We start from the raw sequence: 19,963 nt of genomic DNA on the forward strand, positions 1-19,963 counted from the left end.
CCCGGTACTCCCTGTATATAGCCATGGTATCACCCGGTACTCCCTGTATATAGCCATGGTATCACCCGGTACTCCCTGTATATAGCCATGGTATCACCCGGTACTCCCTGTATATAGCCATGTTATCACCCGGTACTCCCTGTATATAGCCATGTTATTACCCGGTACTCCCTGTATATAGCCATGTTATCACCCGGTACTCCCTGTATATAGCCATGTTATCACCCGGTACTCCCTGTATATAGCCATGTTATCACCCGGTACTCCCTGTATATAGCCATGTTATTACCCGGTACTCCCTGTATATAGCCATGTTATTACTTGGTACTCCCTGTATATAGCCATGTTATCACCCGGTACTCCCTGTATATAGCCATGTTATCACCCGGTACTCCCTGTATATAGCCATGGTATTACCCGGTACTCCCTGTGTATATAGCCATGGTATTACCCGGTACTCCCTGTGTATATAGCCATGGTATTACCCGGTACTCCCTGTGTATATAGCCATGGTATTACCCGGTACTCCCTGTGTATATAGCCATGGTATTACCCGGTACTCCCTGTGTATATAGCCATGGTATTACCCGGTACTCCCTGTACATAGCCATGGTATCACCCGGTACTCCCTGTACATAGCCATGTTATCACCCGGTACTCCCTGTGTATATAGCCATGGTATTACCCGGTACTCCCTGTGTATATAGCCATGGTATTACCCGGTACTCCCTGTACATAGCCATGTTATCACCCGGTACTCCCTGTGTATATAGCCATGGTATTACCCGGTACTCCCTGTACATAGCCATGGTATTACCCGGTACTCCCTGTATATAGCCATGTTATCACCCGGTACTCCCTGTGTATATAGCCATGGTATCACCCGGTACTCCCTGTGTATATAGCCATGGTATTACCCGGTACGCCCTGTGTACATAGCCATGGTATTACCCGGTACTCCCTGTGTACATAGCCATGGTATCACCCGGTACTCCCTGTGTACATAGCCATGTTATCACCCGGTACTCCCTGTGTATAGCCGTTGTTGATGGAGCGTTTCATTGTCGGTCTACACCCGTTGTTGATGGAGCGTTTCATTGTCGGTCTACACCCGTTGTTGATGGAGCGTGTGACAGCACACAATTCATGAGCAGGTCTTTTACTCACCCCTCCATTAGAACTGCTCTCTTCTCTAAATCTGTACCTCCCCTAGTTATGAGCTCTCTCTCCGGTCTCCCCTTCTCCCTCCATTCTTCCTTCTCCCTCCTTCCCCCTCTCCCCCTCCCCTCTTCTCCTGCCAGCTACTGTAAAATGGTATTCTGACTCTAATCCTCAGAATGGGAGGCTTTGAATTACTTCAAAAGTGTGCTGTAGCGTGCTGTAGCTACTTGAGTAGCGACCCAAAATGCTGCTTTACCAGCGGTGAATTTAGTGATGACATGTTCTGAACTGTAAATAGAAATACAATGAAAGGATCTGACGGTATGATTCCCTATTCTGTCTGACAGTCGATCTGCTCCACGTCATACAATTCTATCTGAAAGACATGTAATGGCACATGGTCCTGAATAGGCCCCAGATCATATCCCATAATATCTGGGTGTCATGACAACCAGGGGTGAAGTTAGGCCATGCACCAGGGGTGAAGTTGTTAGACTGTAGTAATATTGATGTCTCCCTCTACCACCAGGTCGTACCCTCCTAGAGAAGTTGTTCCTACAGCAGGAAGATGCCCAGCCAGAGGAAGCTGAGAAGCTGTGCTCTAGGATTCTGGCCATGGGGCTGTTACTACCCTTCACTGACTGCTTCAAAGAGACAATAGGAGGGTCCAACCCACAACTCGCTGCGCCATGCAAGTTCCACGTGAGTGTCATATCCTAACCCCATGTCCCAACACTGTTCCTGGAGAGAGATTCCCTCCTGTAGGTTTTAACTCCGACCCTGTTCCTGGAGAGATACCCTCCTGTAGGTTTACACTCCAACCCTGTTCCTGGAGAGAGACCCTCCTGTAGGTTTTAACTCCAACCCTGTTCCTGGAGAGAGATACCCTCCTGTAGGTTTTAACTCCGACCCTGTTCCTGGAGAGCTACCCTCCTGTAGGTTTTAACTCCAACCCTGTTCCTGGAGAGAAACCCTCCTGTAGGTTTTAACGCCAACCCTGTTCCTGGAGAGAGACCCTCCTGTAGGTTTTAACTCCAACCCTGTTCCTAGAGAGAGACCCTCCTGTAGGTTTTAACTCCAACCCTGTTCCTGGAGATACCCTCCTGTAGGTTTTAACTCTGACCCTGTTCCTGGAGATACCCTCCTGTAGGTTTTAACTCCGACCCTGTTCCTGGAGAGAGACCCTCCTGTAGGTTTTAACTCCAACCCTGTTCCTGGAGAGAGATACCCTCCTGTAGGTATTAACTCTAACCCTGTTCCTGGAGAGAGAGACCCTCCTGTAGGTTTTAACTCCAACCCTGTTCCTGGAGAGCTTCCCTCCTGTAGGTATTAACTCTAACCCTGTTCCTGGAGAGAGAGACCCTCCTGTAGGTTTTAACGCCAACCCTGTTCCTAGAGAGAGACCCTCCTGTAGGTTTTAACTCCAACCCTGTTCCTGGAGATACCCTCCTGTAGGTTTTAACTCTGACCCTGTTCCTGGAGATACCCTCCTGTAGGTTTTAACTCCAACCCTGTTCCTGGAGAGAGACCCTCCTGTAGGTTTTAACTCCAACCCTGTTCCTGGAGAGAGACCCTCCTGTAGGTTTTAACTCCAACCCTGTTCCTGGAGAGAGACCCTCCTGTAGGTTTTATCTCCAACCCTGTTCCTGGAGAGCTATCCTCCTGTAGGTTTTAACTCCAACCCTGTTCCTGGAGAGAGACCCTCCTGTAGGTTTTAACTCCAACCCTGTTCCTGGAGAGAGACCCTCCTGTAGGTTTTAACTCCAACCCAGTTCCTGGAGAGAGATACCCTCCTGTAGGTTTTAACTCTAACCCTGTTCCTGGAGAGAGACCCTCCTGTAGGTTTTCAATCCCACCCCAGTTGTAACTTACCTGATTCGACGTAATTATTAGGATCAGGTGCGCTAGATTAGGTTTGGAGCAGGACAGGTACCAGAGGTCAGGGCCCACTGTTACCTCAACTTTATTGTTCCATGTATCAAATTAAACTCTGATCTGAGGTCAGGGCCCCCTGTTACCTCAACTTTATTGTTCCATGTATCAAATTAAACTCTGATCTGAGGTCAGGGCCCCCTGTTACCTCAACTTTATTGATCCATGTAGCAAATTAAACTCTGATCTGAGGTCAGGGCCCACTGTTACCTCACCTCTATTGATCCATGTAGCAAATTAAACTCTGATCTGAGGTCAGGGCCCACTGTTACCTCACCTCTATTGATCCATGTATCAAATTAAACTCTGATCTGAGGTCAGGGCCCACTGTTACCTCACCTCTATTGTTCCATGTATCAAATTAAACTCTGATCTGAGGTCAGGGCCCACTGTTACATCCTGAGTGGCGCAGCTGTCTACGGCGTTCACTACAGTCTCTGGTTCGATTCCAGGCTGTATCACATCCGGCCGTGATTGGGAGTCCCATAGGGCGGCGCACAATTGGCCCAGCATCGTCCAGGTTTGGCCGGGGTAGGCCGTCAATGTAAAAAATAATTTATTGTTTAACTGACTTGCCTCATTAAAGTTACATCAACTCTATGTAGCTAATTAAAAACAAATGTCGATTTCACAGCAATATTTAAGTTAATTAAATATTTATGGTATGCCCATTAAATTGAATCATTGTTTAGAGTACTATAGTATATACCTAATAACTATTTTGGTTCGTTTGTTAATTCATGTTTATTATGCGGTAAATCCATACAAAGCTGCTGTTCCTACCATCACTAATCTGATAAATGGCTGTTATGGTCTTATTGTGTTGATATGCAGTATGTTAGACAGTAAATACCCCCCTGGTTCAGTATGTTAGACAGTAAATATCCCCCTGGTTCAGTATGTTAGACAGTAAATATCCCCCTGGTTCAGTATGTTAGACAGTAAATATCCCCCTGGTTCAGTATGTTAGACAGTAAATATCCCCCTGGTTCAGTATGTTAGACAGTAAATATCCCCCTGGTTCAGTATGTTAGACAGTAAATACCCCCTGGTTCAGTATGTTAGACAGTAAATACCCCCTGGTTCAGTATGTTAGACAGTAAATACCCCGCTGGTTCAGTATGTTAGACAGTAAATACCCCCCTGGTTCAGTATGTTAGACAGTAAACACCCCCCTGGTTCAGTATGTTAGACAGTAAATACCCCTCTGGCTCAGTATGTTAGACAGTAAATATCCCCCTGGTTCAGTATGTTAGACAGTAAATATCCCCCTGGTTCAGTATGTTGGACAGTAAATATCCCCCTGGTTCAGTATGTTAGACAGTAAATATCCCCCTGGTTCAGTATGTTAGACAGTAAATATCCCCCTGGTTCAGTATGTTAGACGGTAAATATCCCCCTGGTTCAGTATGTTAGACGGTAAATACCCCCTGGTTCAGTATGTTAGACGGTAAATACCCCGCTGGTTCAGTATGTTAGACGGTAAATACCCCGCTGGTTCAGTATGTTAGACGGTAAATACCCCCCTGGTTCAGTATGTTAGACGGTAAATATCCCCCTGGTTCAGTATGTTAGACGGTAAATATCCCCCTGGTTCAGTATGTTAGACGGTAAATATCCCCCTGGTTCAGTATGTTAGACGGTAAATATCCCCCTGGTTCAGTATGTTAGACGGTAAATATCCCCCTGGTTCAGTATGTTAGACGGTAAATATCCCCCTGGTTCAGTATGTTAGACGGTAAATATCCCCCTGGTTCAGTATGTTAGACGGTAAATATCCCCCTGGTTCAGTATGTTAGACGGTAAATATCCCCCTGGTTCAGTATGTTAGACGGTAAATATCCCCCTGGTTCAGTATGTTAGACGGTAAATATCCCCCTGGTTCAGTATGTTAGACGGTAAATATCCCCCTGGTTCAGTATGTTAGACGGTAACTATCCCCCTGGTTCAGTATGTTAGACGGTAAATATCCCCCTGGTTCAGTATGTTAGACGGTAAATATCCCCCTGGTTCAGTATGTTAGACGGTAAATATCCCCCTGGTTCAGTATGTTAGACGGTAAATATCCCCCTGGTTCAGTATGTTAGACGGTAAATATCCCCCTGGTTCAGTATGTTAGACGGTAACTATCCCCCTGGTTCAGTATGTTAGACGGTAACTATCCCCCTGGTTCAGTATGTTAGACGGTAAATATCCCCCTGGTTCAGTATGTTAGACGGTAAATATCCCCCTGGTTCAGTATGTTAGACGGTAAATATCCCCCTGGTTCAGTATGTTAGACGGTAAATATCCCCCTGGTTCAGTATGTTAGACGGTAAATATCCCCCTGGTTCAGTATGTTAGACGGTAACTATCCCCCTGGTTCAGTATGTTAGACGGTAAATATCCCCCTGGTTCAGTATGTTAGACGGTAAATATCCCCCTGGTTCAGTATGTTAGACGGTAAATATCCCCCTGGTTCAGTATGTTAGACGGTAAATATCCCCCTGGTTCAGTATGTTAGACGGTAAATATCCCCCTGGTTCAGTATGTTAGACGGTAAATATCCCCCTGGTTCAGTATGTTAGACGGTAAATATCCCCCTGGTTCAGTATGTTAGACGGTAAATATCCCCCTGGTTCAGTATGTTAGACGGTAAATATCCCCCTGGTTCAGTATGTTAGACGGTAAATATCCCCCTGGTTCAGTATGTTAGACGGTAAATATCCCCCTGGTTCAGTATGTTAGACGGTAAATATCCCCCTGGTTCAGTATGTTAGACGGTAAATATCCCCCTGGTTCAGTATGTTAGACGGTAACTATCCCCCTGGTTCAGTATGTTAGACGGTAACTATCCCCCTGGTTCAGTATGTTAGACGGTAAATATCCCCCTGGTTCAGTATGTTAGACGGTAAATATCCCCCTGGTTCAGTATGTTAGACGGTAAATATCCCCCTGGTTCAGTATGTTAGACGGTAAATATCCCCCTGGTTCAGTATGTTAGACGGTAAATATCCCCCTGGTTCAGTATGTTAGACGGTAAATATCCCCCTGGTTCAGTATGTTAGACGGTAAATATCCCCCTGGTTCAGTATGTTAGACGGTAAATATCCCCCTGGTTCAGTATGTTAGACGGTAAATATCCCCCTGGTTCAGTATGTTAGACGGTAAATATCCCCCTGGTTCAGTATGTTAGACGGTAAATATCCCCCTGGTTCAGTATGTTAGACGGTAAATATCCCCCTGGTTCAGTATGTTAGACGGTAAATATCCCCCTGGTTCAGTATGTTAGACGGTAAATATCCCCCTGGTTCAGTATGTTAGACGGTAAATATCCCCCTGGTTCAGTATGTTAGACGGTAAATATCCCCCTGGTTCAGTATGTTAGACGGTAAATATCCCCCTGGTTCAGTATGTTAGACGGTAAATATCCCCCTGGTTCAGTATGTTAGACGGTAAATATCCCCCTGGTTCAGTATGTTAGACGGTAAATATCCCCCTGGTTCAGTATGTTAGACGGTAAATATCCCCCTGGTTCAGTATGTTAGACGGTAAATATCCCCCTGGTTCAGTATGTTAGACGGTAAATATCCCCCTGGTTCAGTATGTTAGACAGTAAATATCCCCCTGGTTCAGTATGTTAGACAGTAAATATCCCCCTGGTTCAGTATGTTAGACAGTAAATATCCCCCTGGTTCAGTATGTTAGACAGTAAATACCCCCCTGGTTCAGTATGTTAGACGGTAAATATCCCCCTGGTTCAGTATGTTAGACGGTAAATATCCCCCTGGTTCAGTATGTTAGACGGTAAATATCCCCCTGGTTCAGTATGTTAGACGGTAAATATCCCCCTGGTTCAGTATGTTAGACGGTAAATATCCCCCTGGTTCAGTATGTTAGACGGTAAATATCCCCCTGGTTCAGTATGTTAGACAGTAAATATCCCCCTGGTTCAGTATGTTAGACAGTAAATATCCCCCTGGTTCAGTATGTTAGACAGTAAATATCCCCCTGGTTCAGTATGTTAGACAGTAAATACCCCCCTGGTTCAGTATGTTAGACAGTAAATACCCCCCTGGTTCAGTATGTTAGACAGTAAATATCCCCCTGGTTCAGTATGTTAGACAGTAAATACCCCCCTAGTATCGCAATATTTAAAAATACAACCACGGAAAAACTGTTTGGAAAGCAAGTTACTATTGCTGGAAAGAGATGACAATGAAAAGACTCCAATCTGTCTTTTATCACAATTCTTCACTTAATTGAGTAGCTAATCTTATTAGCACCAGTGAAGAAAATTGTGCATATTCACTGTCTTTATCAGCTTCCACCATGCTAGCTGTTGGTACAGTGTCTCTCTGGAGGGACCAGCCTCCTGGCTAGCTGTTGGTACAGTGTCTCTCTGGAGGGACCAGCCTCCTAGCTAGCTGTTGGTACAGTGTCTCTCTGGAGGGACCAGCCTCCTGGCTAGCTGTTGGTACAGTGTCTCTCTGGAGGGACCAGCCTCCTGGCTAGCTGTTGGTACAGTGTCTCTCTGGAGGGACCAGCCTCCTGGCTAGCTGTTGGTACAGTGTCTCTCTGGAGGGACCAGCCTCCTGGCTAGCTGTTGGTACAGTGTCTCTCTGGAGGGACCAGCCTCCTGGCTAGCTGTTGGTACAGTGTCTCTCTGGAGGGACCAGCCTCCTGGCTAGCTGTTGGTACAGTGTCTCTCTGGAGGGACCCGCCTCCTGGCTAGCTGTTGGTACAGTGTCTCTCTGGAGGGACCAGCCTCCTGGCTAGCTGTTGGTACAGTGTCTCTCTGGAGGGACCAGCCTCCTGGCTAGCTGTTGGTACAGTGTCTCTCTGGAGGGACCAGCCTCCTGGCTAGCTGTTGGTACAGTGTCTCTCTGGAGGGACCAGCCTCCTGGCTAGCTGTTGGTACAGTGTCTCTCTGGAGGGACCAGCCTCCTGGCTAGCTGTTGGTACAGTGTCTCTCTGGAGGGACCAGCCTCCTGGCTAGCTGTTGGTACAGTGTCTCTCTGGAGGGACCAGCCTCCTGGCTAGCTGTTGGTACAGTGTCTCTCTGGAGGGACCAGCCTCCTGGCTAGCTGTTGGTACAGTGTCTCTCTGGAGGGACCAGCCTCCTGGCTAGCTGTTGGTACAGTGTCTCTCTGGAGGGACCAGCCTCCTGGCTAGCTGTTGGTACAGTGTCTCTCTGGAGGGACCAGCCTCCTGGCTAGCTGTTGGTACAGTGTCTCTCTGGAGGGACCAGCCTCCTGGCTAGCTGTTGGTACAGTGTCTCTCTGGAGGGACCTGCCTCCTGGCTAGCTGTTGGTACAGTGTCTCTCTGGAGGGACCAGCCTCCTGGCTAGCTGTTGGTACAGTGTCTCTCTGGAGGGACCAGCCTCCTGGCTAGCTGTTGGTACAGTGTCTCTCTGGAGGGACCAGCCTCCTGGCTAGCTGTTGGTACAGTGTCTCTCTGGAGGGACCAGCCTCCTGGCTAGCTGTTGGTACAGTGTCTCTCTGGAGGGACCAGCCTCCTGGCTAGCTGTTGGTACAGTGTCTCTCTGGAGGGACCAGCCTCCTGGCTAGCTGTTGGTACAGTGTCTCTCTGGAGGGACCAGCCTCCTGGCTAGCTGTTGGTACAGTGTCTCTCTGGAGGGACCAGCCTCCTGGCTAGCTGTTGGTACAGTGTCTCTCTGGAGGGACCAGCCTCCTGGCTAGCTGTTGGTACAGTGTCTCTCTGGAGGGACCCGCCTCCTGGCTAGCTGTTGGTACAGTGTCTCTCTGGAGGGACCCGCCTCCTGGCTAGCTGTTGGTACAGTGTCTCTCTGGAGGGACCAGCCTCCTGGCTAGCTGTTGGTACAGTGTCTCTCTGGAGGGACCCGCCTCCTGGCTAGCTGTTGGTACAGTGTCTCTCTGGAGGGACCAGCCTCCTGGCTAGCTGTTGGTACAGTGTCTCTCTGGAGGGACCAGCCTCCTGGCTAGCTGTTGGTACAGTGTCTCTCTGGAGGGACCAGCCTCCTGGCTAGCTGTTGGTACAGTGTCTCTCTGGAGGGACCAGCCTCCTGGCTAGCTGTTGGTACAGTGTCTCTCTGGAGGGACCAGCCTCCTGGCTAGCTGTTGGTACAGTGTCTCTCTGGAGGGACCAGCCTCCTGGCTAGCTGTTGGTACAGTGTCTCTCTGGAGGGACCAGCCTCCTGGCTAGCTGTTGGTACAGTGTCTCTCTGGAGGGACCAGCCTCCTGGCTAGCTGTTGGTACAGTGTCTCTCTGGAGGGACCAGCCTCCTGGCTAGCTGTTGGTACAGTGTCTCTCTGGAGGGACCCGCCTCCTGGCTAGCTGTTGGTACAGTGTCTCTCTGGAGGGACCCGCCTCCTGGCTAGCTGTTGGTACAGTGTCTCTCTGGAGGGACCCGCCTCCTGGCTAGCTGTTGGTACAGTGTCTCTCTGGAGGGACCAGCCTCCTGGCTAGCAGTTGGTACAGTGTCTCTCTGGAGGGGCCAGCCTCCTGGCTAGCTGTTGGTACAGTGTCTCTCTGGAGGTACCAGCTTCTTGGCTAGCTGTTGGTACAGTGTCTCTCTGGAGGGACCAGCCTCCTGGCTAGCTTTTGGTACAGTGTCTCTCTGGAAGGACCAGCCTCCTGGCTAGCTGTTGGTACAGTGTCTCTCTGGAGGGACCAGCTTCCTGGCTAGCTGTTGGTACAGTGTCTCTCTGGAAGGACCAGCCTCCTGGCTAGCGTCTCTCTGGAGGGACCAGCCTCCTGGCTAGCTGTTGGTACAGTGTCTCTCTGGAGGGACCAGCCTCCTGGCTAGCTGTTGGTACAGTGTCTCTCTGGAGGGACCAGCCTCCTGGCTAGCTGTTGGTACAGTGTCTCTCTGGAGGGACCCACCTCCTGGCTAGCTGTTGGTACAGTGTCTCTCTGGAGGGACCAGCCTCCTGGCTAGCAGTTGGTACAGTGTCTCTCTGGAGGGACCAGCCTCCTGTCTAGCAGTTGGTACAGTGTCTCTCTGGAGGGACCAGCCTCCTGGCTAGCTGTTGGTACAGTGTCTCTCTGGAGGGACCAGCCTCCTGGCTAGCTGTTGGTACAGTGTCTCTCTGGAGGGACCAGCCTCCTGGCTAGCTGTTGGTACAGTGTCTCTCTGGAGGGACCAGCGTCCAGGCTAGCTGTTGGTACAGTGTCTCTCTGGAGGGACCAGCCTCCTGGCTAGCTGTTGGTACAGTGTCTCTCTGGAGGGACCAGCTTCCTGGCTAGCTGTTGGTACAGTGTCTCTCTGGAAGGACCAGCCTCCTGGCTAGCGTCTCTCTGGAGGGACCAGCCTCCTGGCTAGCTGTTGGTACAGTGTCTCTCTGGAGGGACCAGCCTCCTGGCTAGCTGTTGGTACAGTGTCTCTCTGGAGGGACCAGCCTCCTGGCTAGCTGTTGGTACAGTGTCTCTCTGGAGGGACCCACCTCCTGGCTAGCTGTTGGTACAGTGTCTCTCTGGAGGGACCAGCCTCCTGGCTAGCAGTTGGTACAGTGTCTCTCTGGAGGGACCAGCCTCCTGTCTAGCAGTTGGTACAGTGTCTCTCTGGAGGGACCAGCCTCCTGGCTAGCTGTTGGTACAGTGTCTCTCTGGAGGGACCAGCCTCCTGGCTAGCTGTTGGTACAGTGTCTCTCTGGAGGGACCAGCCTCCTGGCTAGCTGTTGGTACAGTGTCTCTCTGGAGGGACCAGCGTCCAGGCTAGCTGTTGGTACAGTGTCTCTCTGGAGGGACCAGCCTCCTGGCTAGCTGTTGGTACAGTGTCTCTCTGGAGGGACCAGCCTCCTGGCTAGCTGTTGGTACCAGCCTCATGGCTAGCTGTTGGTACAGTGTCTCTCTGGAGGGACTAGCCTCCAGGCTAGCTGTTGGTACAGTGTCTCTCTGGAGGGACTAGCCTCCAGGCTAGCTGTTGGTACAGTGTCTCTCTGGAGGGACTAGCCTCCAGGCTAGCTGTTGGTACAGTGTCTCTCTGGAGGGGCCAGCCTCCTGGCTAGCTGTTGGTACAGTGTCTCTCTGGAGGGGCCAGCCTCCTGGCTAGCTGTTGGTACAGTGTCTCTCTGGAGGGACCAGCCTCCTGGCTAGCTGTTGGTACTAGCCTCCTGGCTAGCTGTTGGTACAGTGTCTCTCTGGAGGTGCCAGCCTCCTGGCTAGCTGTTGGTACAGTGTCTCTCTGGAGGGACCAGCCTCCTGGCTAGCTGTTGGTACAGTGTCTCTCTGGAGGGACCAGCCTCCTGGCTAGCTGTTGGTACTAGCCTACTGGCTAGCTGTTGGTACAGTGTCTCTCTGGAGGGACCAGCCTCCTGGCTAGCTGTTGGTACTAGCCTACTGGCTAGCTGTTGGTACAGTGTCTCTGGAGGGACCAGCTTCCTGGCTAGCTGTTGGTACCAGCCTACTGGCTAGCTGTTGGTACAGTGTCTCTGGAGGGACCAGCCTCCTGGCTAGCTGTTGGTACAGTGTCTCTCTGGAGGGACCAGCCTCCTGGCTAGCTGTTGGTACAGTGTCTCTCTGGAGGGACCAGCCTCCTGGCTAGCTGTTGGTACAGTGTCTCTCTGGAGGGGCTAGCCTCCTGGCTAGCTGTTGGTACAGTGTCTCTCTGGAGGGACCAGCCTCCTGGCTAGCTGTTGGTACAGTGTCTCTCTGGAGGGACCAGCCTCCTGGCTAGCTGTTGGTACAGTGTCTCTCTGGAGTGACTAGCCTCCTGGCTAGCTGTTGGTACAGTGTCTCTCTGGAGGGACCAGCCTCCTGGCTAGCTGTTGGTACAGTGTCTCTCTGGAGGGACCCGCCTCCTGGCTAGCTGTTGGTACTAGCCTCCTGGCTAGCTGTTGGTACAGTGTCTCTCTGGAGGGACCAGCCTCCTGGCTAGCTGTTTGTACAGTGTCTCTCTGGAGTGACTAGCGTCCTGGCTAGCTGTTGGTACAGTGTCTCTCTGGAGGGACTAGCCTCCAGGCTAGCTGTTGGTTACAGTGTTTCTCTGGAGGGACCAGCCTCCTGGCTAGCTGTTGGTACAGTGTCTCTCTGGAGGGACCAGCCTCCTGGCTAGCTGTTGGTACAGTGTCTCTCTGGAGGGACCAGCTTCTTGGCTAGCTGTTGGTACAGTGTCTCTCTGGAGGGACCAGCCTCCTGGCTAGCTGTTGGTACAGTGTCTCTCTGGAGGGACCAGCCTCCTGGCTAGCTGTTGGTACAGTGTCTCTCTGGAGGGACCAGCCTCCTGGTCAGCTGTTGGTACAGTGTCTCTCTGGAGGGACCAGCTTCTTGGCTAGCTGTTGGTACAGTGTCTCTCTGGAGGGACCAGCCTCCTGGCTAGCTGTTGGTACTAGCCTCCTGGCTAGCTGTTGGTACAGTGTCTCTCTGGAGGGACCCACCTCCTGGCTAGCTGTTGGTACAGTGTCTCTCTGGAGGGACCAGCCTCCAGGCTAGCTGTTGGTATAGTGTCTCTGGAGGGGCCAGCCTCCTGGCTAGCTGTTGGTACAGTGTCTCTCTGGAGGGGCTAGCCTCCAGGCTAGCTGTTGGTACAGTGTCTCTCTGGAGGGGCCAGCCTCCTGGCTAGCTGTTGGTACAGTGTCTCTCTGGAGGGACCAGCCTCCTGGCTAGCTGTTGGTACTAGCCTCCTGGCTAGCTGTTGGTACAGTGTCTCTCTGGAGGTGCCAGCCTCCTGGCTAGCTGTTGGTACAGTGTCTCTCTGGAGGGACCAGCCTCCTGGCTAGCTGTTGGTACAGTGTCTCTCTGGAGGGACCAGCCTCCTGGCTAGCGGTTGGTACAGTGTCTCTCTGGAGGGACCAGCCTCCAGGCTAGCTGTTGGTATAGTGTCTCTGGAGGGGCCAGCCTCCTGGCTAGCTGTTGGTACAGTGTCTCTCTGGAGGGACTAGCCTCCAGGCTAGCTGTTGGTACAGTGTCTCTCTGGAGGGGCCAGCCTCCTGGCTAGCTGTTGGTACAGTGTCTCTCTGGAGGGACCAGCCTCCTGGCTAGCTGTTGGTACTAGCCTCCTGGCTAGCTGTTGGTACAGTGTCTCTCTGGAGGTGCCAGCCTCCTGGCTAGCTGTTGGTACAGTGTCTCTCTGGAGGGACCAGCCTCCTGGCTAGCTGTTGGTACAGTGTCTCTCTGGAGGGACCAGCCTCCTGGCTAGCTGTTGGTACTAGCCTACTGGCTAGCTGTTGGTACAGTGTCTCTGGAGGGACCAGCCTCCTGGCTAGCTGTTGGTACAGTGTCTCTCTGGAGGGACCAGCCTCCTGGCTAGCTGTTGGTACAGTGTCTCTCTGGAGGGACCAGCCTCCTGGCTAGCTGTTGGTACAGTGTCTCTCTGGAGGGACCCGCCTCCTGGCTAGCTGTTGGTACAGTGTCTCTCTGGAGGGACCAGCCTCCTGGCTAGCTGTTGGTACAGTGTGTCTCTGGAGGGACCAACCTCCTGGCTAGCTGTTGGTACAGTGTCTCTCTGGAGTGACTAGCCTCCTGGCTAGCTGTTGGTACAGTGTCTCTCTGGAGGGACTAGCCTCCAGGCTAGCTGTTGGTACAGTGTCTCTCTGGAGGGACCCGCCTCCTGGCTAGCTGTTGGTACAGTGTCTCTCTGGAGGGACCAGCCTCCTGGCTAGCTGTTGGTACTAGCCTCCTGGCTAGCTGTTGGTACAGTTACTCTCTGGAGGGACCAGCCTCCTGGCTAGCTGTTGGTACAGTGTCTCTCTGGAGGGACCAGCCTCCTGGCTAGCTGTTGGTACAGTGTCTCTCTGGAGGGACCAGCCTCCTGGCTAGCTGTTGGTACAGTGTCTCTCTGGAGGGACCAGCCTCCTGGCTAGCTGTTGGTACAGTGTCTCTCTGGAGGGACCAGCCTCCTGGCTAGCTGTTGGTACAGTGTCTCTCTGGAGGGACTAGCCTCCAGGCTAGCTGTTGGTACAGTGTCTCTCTGGAGGGACCAGCCTCCTGGCTAGCTGTTGGTACAGTGTCTCTCTGGAGGGACCAGCCTCCTGGCTAGCTGTTGGTACTAGCCTCCTGGCTAGCTGTTGGTACAGTTACTCTCTGGAGGGACCAGCCTCCTGGCTAGCTGTTGGTACAGTGTCTCTCTGGAGGGACCAGCCTCCTGGCTAGCTGTTGGTACAGTGTCTCTCTGGAGGGACCAGCTTCTTGGCTAGCTGTTGGTACAGTGTCTCTCTGGAGGGACCAGCCTCCTGGCTAGCTGTTGGTACAGTGTCTCTCTGGAGGGGCTAGCCTCCTGGCTAGCTGTTGGTACAGTGTCTCTCTGGAGGGACCAGCCTCCTGGCTAGCTGTTGGTACTAGCCTCCTGGCTAGCTGTTGGTACAGTTACTCTCTGGAGGGACCAGCCTCCTGGCTAGCTGTTGGTACAGTGTCTCTCTGGAGGGACCAGCCTCCTGGCTAGCTGTTGGTACAGTGTCTCTCTGGAGGGACCAGCCTCCTGGCTAGCTGTTGGTACAGTGTCTCTCTGGAGGGACCAGCCTCCTGGCTAGCTGTTGGTACAGTGTCTCTCTGGAGGGACCAGCCTCCTGGCTAGCTGTTGGTACAGTGTCTCTCTGGAGGGACTAGCCTCCAGGCTAGCTGTTGGTACAGTGTCTCTCTGGAGGGACCAGCCTCCTGGCTAGCTGTTGGTACAGTGTCTCTCTGGAGGGACCAGCCTCCTGGCTAGCTGTTGGTACTAGCCTCCTGGCTAGCTGTTGGTACAGTTACTCTCTGGAGGGACCAGCCTCCTGGCTAGCTGTTGGTACAGTGTCTCTCTGGAGGGACCAGCCTCCTGGCTAGCTGTTGGTACAGTGTCTCTCTGGAGGGACCAGCTTCTTGGCTAGCTGTTGGTACAGTGTCTCTCTGGAGGGACCAGCCTCCTGGCTAGCTGTTGGTACAGTGTCTCTCTGGAGGGGCTAGCCTCCTGGCTAGCTGTTGGTACAGTGTCTCTCTGGAGGGACCAGCCTCCTGGCTAGCTTTTGGTACAGTGTCTCTCTGGAGGGACCAGCCTCCTGGCTAGCTGTTGGTACAGTGTCTCTCTGGAGGGGCTAGCCTCCTGGCTAGCGGTTGGTACAGTGTCTCTCTGGAGGGACCAGCCTCCTGGCTAGCTGTGTGAACACTGCACTGCTGCATGTTGTAGCAATAACAGAGAATGACAGCACGTCTGCTCTCCCTCCCTGCCTGACTCATGTGCTCCTCAGAGGTATACAGATGTGACCGGTTTCAGATTGTAGCCTGATGCCCTAATCTGGTCATGGGAACACGAAGGCAAAATGTAGCTGATTACAGACAGGAAAGAACGGGACAGGGCAGCTCTCAGGCTTTGACCTGTGAAATATATGATTGTTCTCTGCCTCTGCCACTGCCCTCCATCTCTCCCCTCTCCTCCCTGTGCAGCACAGAGCAGCAGTATAGAGAAGGAGAAAGCGTAGTCATAAAGCAACCTGATCTGACTGCAAGCTGCCCCATCAGCCTGTGCAAAACCCTGTGACTAGCCTGAAGCTACAAGAACAGCAGGGAGTAGAGACCCACTATACAGGCTCTCTGAGGATGGACTGGTCAGAGTTACCATGAGAACAGCAGGGAGAAGAGACCCACTATATCAGGCTCTCTGAGGATGGACTGGTCAGAGTTACCATGAGAACAGCAGGGAGAAGACACCAGTCCACTATATCAGTCTCTCTGGGGATGGACTGGTCAGAGTTACCATGAGAACAGGAGGGGAGGGCAGCGACGCCCAGTGTTTCTGGGGACTGCTGCAGTTTCACAGAGGATGCAGCATCTTAGGGAGTTTCAGGATCACAGACCGGTGAACGGGAAGAAGTGCCAGCCTGGCAGTAACTCACTGCATTGTCAGAAGAGGAACAGACGACAGCAGAGCAGAGGGAAAAAATACCACTGTTTACAACCCTGAGGAAAAAAACACCACCGTTTACCACCTCGAGGGATTTGTTGATTTTATTTTTCTTAAATGCAAACTCCACACTTTCCCTCAGCGTTCCTGGTGATAATGGAATACCTACATGTTCCTAACAGCAGTGGTGCAGAGAGCTGATTCCAGAGGCAATGCGCCATAAAATGGAATATTCTGTCCAGGAACTGACAGATTAAAGCGGACAAGGACATGGCGAATATGTCAGAGTCAGGCGTAGAGACCGATGAGAGCTTTTCCTCCTCCCTGGCTCTAGCTAATGATGATGTGGGGGCCTCTGAGTGTGTGGTGCTGTCTCAGGTTCCTGAGCTAGTCCGAGAGCTACTAACCATCAACGGCCAGGGAAGAGGGGAGGAGAGGGAGAGGAGACTGGACCTAGCATGGCTTAAACTCAAACAGACCGTCCGGAGGAAATGCAACCTGTTTGAACACCTGCAGGTTAGCATGGGAGCAATATGCACAAGGCTGTGTCTCTGTCCCAAGTACGGTAGCACCCTATTACCTATGTAGTGCACTACTTTTGACCAGGGGCCATTTGGGACAGGTCCTTTTGTTCTTCGATCTAACATGGTTGAGGACACACGGCGTGTGATGTCACTGAGCGGTCATGGAGTGTTTCCGTTGCACTCAGCATCCAAGACGAGAGTTTTGCATCTGAAATGGGATTAGTCCATGTGATTGGTAGATATATGATTGTAGAATGAATAATGGCACCCTATTCCCTTTATAGTGCACTACTTTAGACCAGGACCCATAGTGCACTAAATAGGGAATAGGGCCCATAGTGCACTAAATAGGGAATAGGGCCCATAGTGCACTAAATAGGGAATAGGGCCCATAGTGCACTAAATAAGGAATATCCTTTATTGTTCCCTTATGCCATTATATATTTTCTGTAATAACGTAGTACATGGGATTGATTTAGAAATTTGGCTCAATTAATTTGATTAATATTATGAATTTTCTATTCTGAGAAATACAAACTCTCAGGGTTTCTGTTCAGATGTAATGGAAAATATGGCGCTGTACAACGTGACGGTCGGGAGTAGGCTACAGTATAAGAGGACTGGAGGACTCTATATTAATATCTAATAGGCATAACATTTCCACACCCTAATTGTAGTCTAACCGATACTCATTTTTTCTATGTAGGCCTATAGTATATCTAAAAAAAATATATTTTTCAATGACTTGACTCCGCCAATAATTACATTCAGAGGATTTGAGGATTCTAAATTAATATCTAAGGGGCATTTTCTGTTAGATATTCTCACAGATCCTAAGGGGCTTTTATATAATTCTAAATTAATTAATAATAATTGCTTAGTTTATAAAGTAACTATTTTGGAGATTTTATTTTCATTTAACCTCGAGTGAGCGAGGAAAAAGGCAGTTCTTGAACATGGGGTGAGACATTCTCACTAATTTGTAAATAAAGTTTGTTATTTAGAATGATTTATTTCTGGAGAAACTTAATTATTTAGCAGACATCACTTGCTTATATTCAGTGAACACATATATCTTAAGAATAGAAGGCTATATATAACAATATTTGAGATTATTTTTTATTTTTTTTAAATAACTGAGCGATTGTAATCTGAATAAAGGCCAAAATAATATTTATTAAGGCCAAAATATAGCCCTGCTAATAGCCATAATGACGCTGTACATCGTGGCCGTGTGTTTGAAAGAGTATTTTCCAGTAAGCAACAATTTTTTTGCCTTCGTTGGACAACTTTGTTCCAATATTTCTGTCATTCTGTGATATTCATTCCCATAGTAATTCGTTATGGATCCATAACTAAATAAACATTGGCATTTTGAAAGATTATTTTGATTATTATTTTATTAACGAAAGCATAAAGATGAAGAAATACAGTACTGTACAGTATATGCTTTTACATTTTGGATAAAAAACCATTTTGAAGATAGAAGCCACCTGCATTAGTTTATTAGGTGACTGTGCAGTCTGACAAGTAAACACAGCCTACATTACATACTGTAGTAACCATGGAAATTACCTAATTCCTTAAGGGAGAGCAGGTCATGTCCAGATTTTCTCGGTGACCTCAAGTACCTTTAATAATTGCTGTACTAGAGAATACGGGCACGTGGGAGACCGGGGTTCAATTCCCCGATGGGGAGAAAGGAGTAGGCTGTCCTTGTAAATAAGAATGTGTTCTTAACTGATTCCATGTGATGTTATTTTATCGTCGTAATGTCGTCACTATTATTCTACAATGTAGAAAATGGTAAAAATAAATGAATCCTGGAATGAGTAGGTGTCTAAACTTTTGACTGGTACTTGCCTAATTCTGATTTAATATTATAGTGTTTCTATTCCAAGAAAAACTAAAAACCCTCTGGGTTACTGTTAGGATGGAACGGATAATAAGGCGCTGTACAACGTGATGGTCGGCAGTACAGTACTGGGCTAGTTAGCCGAAGAATCCCAATGTTGTGCTGGCAGGGCACGTGGGAGACCGGGGTTCATTTCCTCGACGGGGAGGAAGGAGTAGGCTGTCCTTGTAAATTAGAATTTGTTTTTAACTGACTTTCCTAGTTAAATAAAGTTTACACGAAGAGCAGAGAACAGCACATTTCTACACCCTAATATTCTAATTCTAGTCTAACCAAAACCCAAAAGGATATTAAGTATAAATATAAATCTCATTGATTTATCAAGACCAGTACCCATGCTGTTTCTCAGAGCAGCGCAAAACTGTGCTAAAATAATTGTAGGCTTTTGCTTCAAATCCTACTGCTTCGAATCCTACTGCTTCTAACTTCAATATGCTCTTTAAATAAATAAGACTGCCACTTTTAACAGCACATTACTCAACACTAGTGAGACTCATGTCGCCTACGGCAGGCCTACAGTATATGGAAAAATATGACTTGACTCTCTGCCAATAATTACATATAGAGGATTGGAGGATATTTCTGTAGTTGTGATATTTATTCCCATATTAATTAAGGACCCATAACTAAAGCAAAATATGCATTTTGAAAGAGTATTTTTGTCATTATTTTATTAATGAAAGCATAAAGATGCCATTATTAGTGACATTGTTTTAGTTTGAACGTACAGACGGGCACTAAGAACAGAACAGCTGGAAGGTTTCCCTAGTCAGCGACATTATTACACCTTAAATATTTTGGAGATTTAGTTTTCAAATTAGCAAGAAAAAGGCCATTCTTGAACATGGGGTGAGACACTGTTACTAATTTGTAAATAAAGCCAGTTTGTTATTTATAATTATTTATGTTTTTAGAGGGAGAAAAAACTAAAACCTACAGTCATCTCATGGTTCTCCTAGTCAAGGCTGGCACAGGTATTGAACCAGCATCTGCAGCAACACAGCTTGCACTGCTATGCAGGGTCTCAGACCGTTGCGTCACTCAGGTGCTGTACAACGTGACCGGTCGGGAGTGTTCTACAGTACTACAGTAAGAGAAATAATCATAACAAATAAAATAATGAAAACCTTAGTGTAACAACAGTTTTTAATAAGTAATACTGAAGTCGTGCGCAATTATCAGTTTCTATATAGGTTTATGTCGCCGGTTCATTGTCAGAGACACAGTAGGACCCAAAAGCATAGTCAGTGCTCTAACTCCCCCTTGTGGTGGTCTGGAGCAACGATGTGGTGACACAGGATACCGTACTAGACCACAAATTACCTCTAAGTCCCGCGGCGAAAGCTCGCAACTTTTAAAGGAGGAACCACTGTTCTATTGTCCCCTTACAGCATTATCTCCTATGTCATATTGTCCCTTATAGCATTAGCTCCTATGTCCTATTGTCCCTTACAGCATTAGCTCCTATGTCATATTGTCCCTTATAGCATTATCTCCTATGTCCTATTGTCCCCTTACAGCATTATCTCATATGTCCTATTGTCCCTTACAGCATTATCTCATATGTCCTATTGTCCCCTTACAGCAGTATCTCCTATGTCCTATTGTCCCCTTACAGCATTATCTCCTATGTCCTATTGTCCCCTTACAGCAGTATC

At 49.3% G+C, this 19,963-nt stretch overlaps 1 protein-coding gene across 3 annotated transcripts in view; it reads left to right on the top strand.

Annotated features, from left to right (window-relative positions):
• LOC129842185 (formin-2-like) overlaps nt 1–19,963 on the top strand; it is a 448,967-nt gene that overhangs the window by 244,747 nt on the left and 184,257 nt on the right. For all 3 annotated transcript variants that reach the window (XM_055910617.1, XM_055910615.1, XM_055910616.1), the window contains exon 3: nt 1,691–1,863. In XM_055910617.1, coding sequence (XP_055766592.1) covers nt 1,691–1,863 — 173 coding nt within the window. The remainder of the gene's footprint in view (nt 1–1,690; nt 1,864–19,963) is intronic.

Source organism: Salvelinus fontinalis, unplaced genomic scaffold (genome assembly GCF_029448725.1).
Source record: "Salvelinus fontinalis isolate EN_2023a unplaced genomic scaffold, ASM2944872v1 scaffold_0022, whole genome shotgun sequence".
Taxonomy (NCBI): domain Eukaryota; kingdom Metazoa; phylum Chordata; class Actinopteri; order Salmoniformes; family Salmonidae; genus Salvelinus; species Salvelinus fontinalis.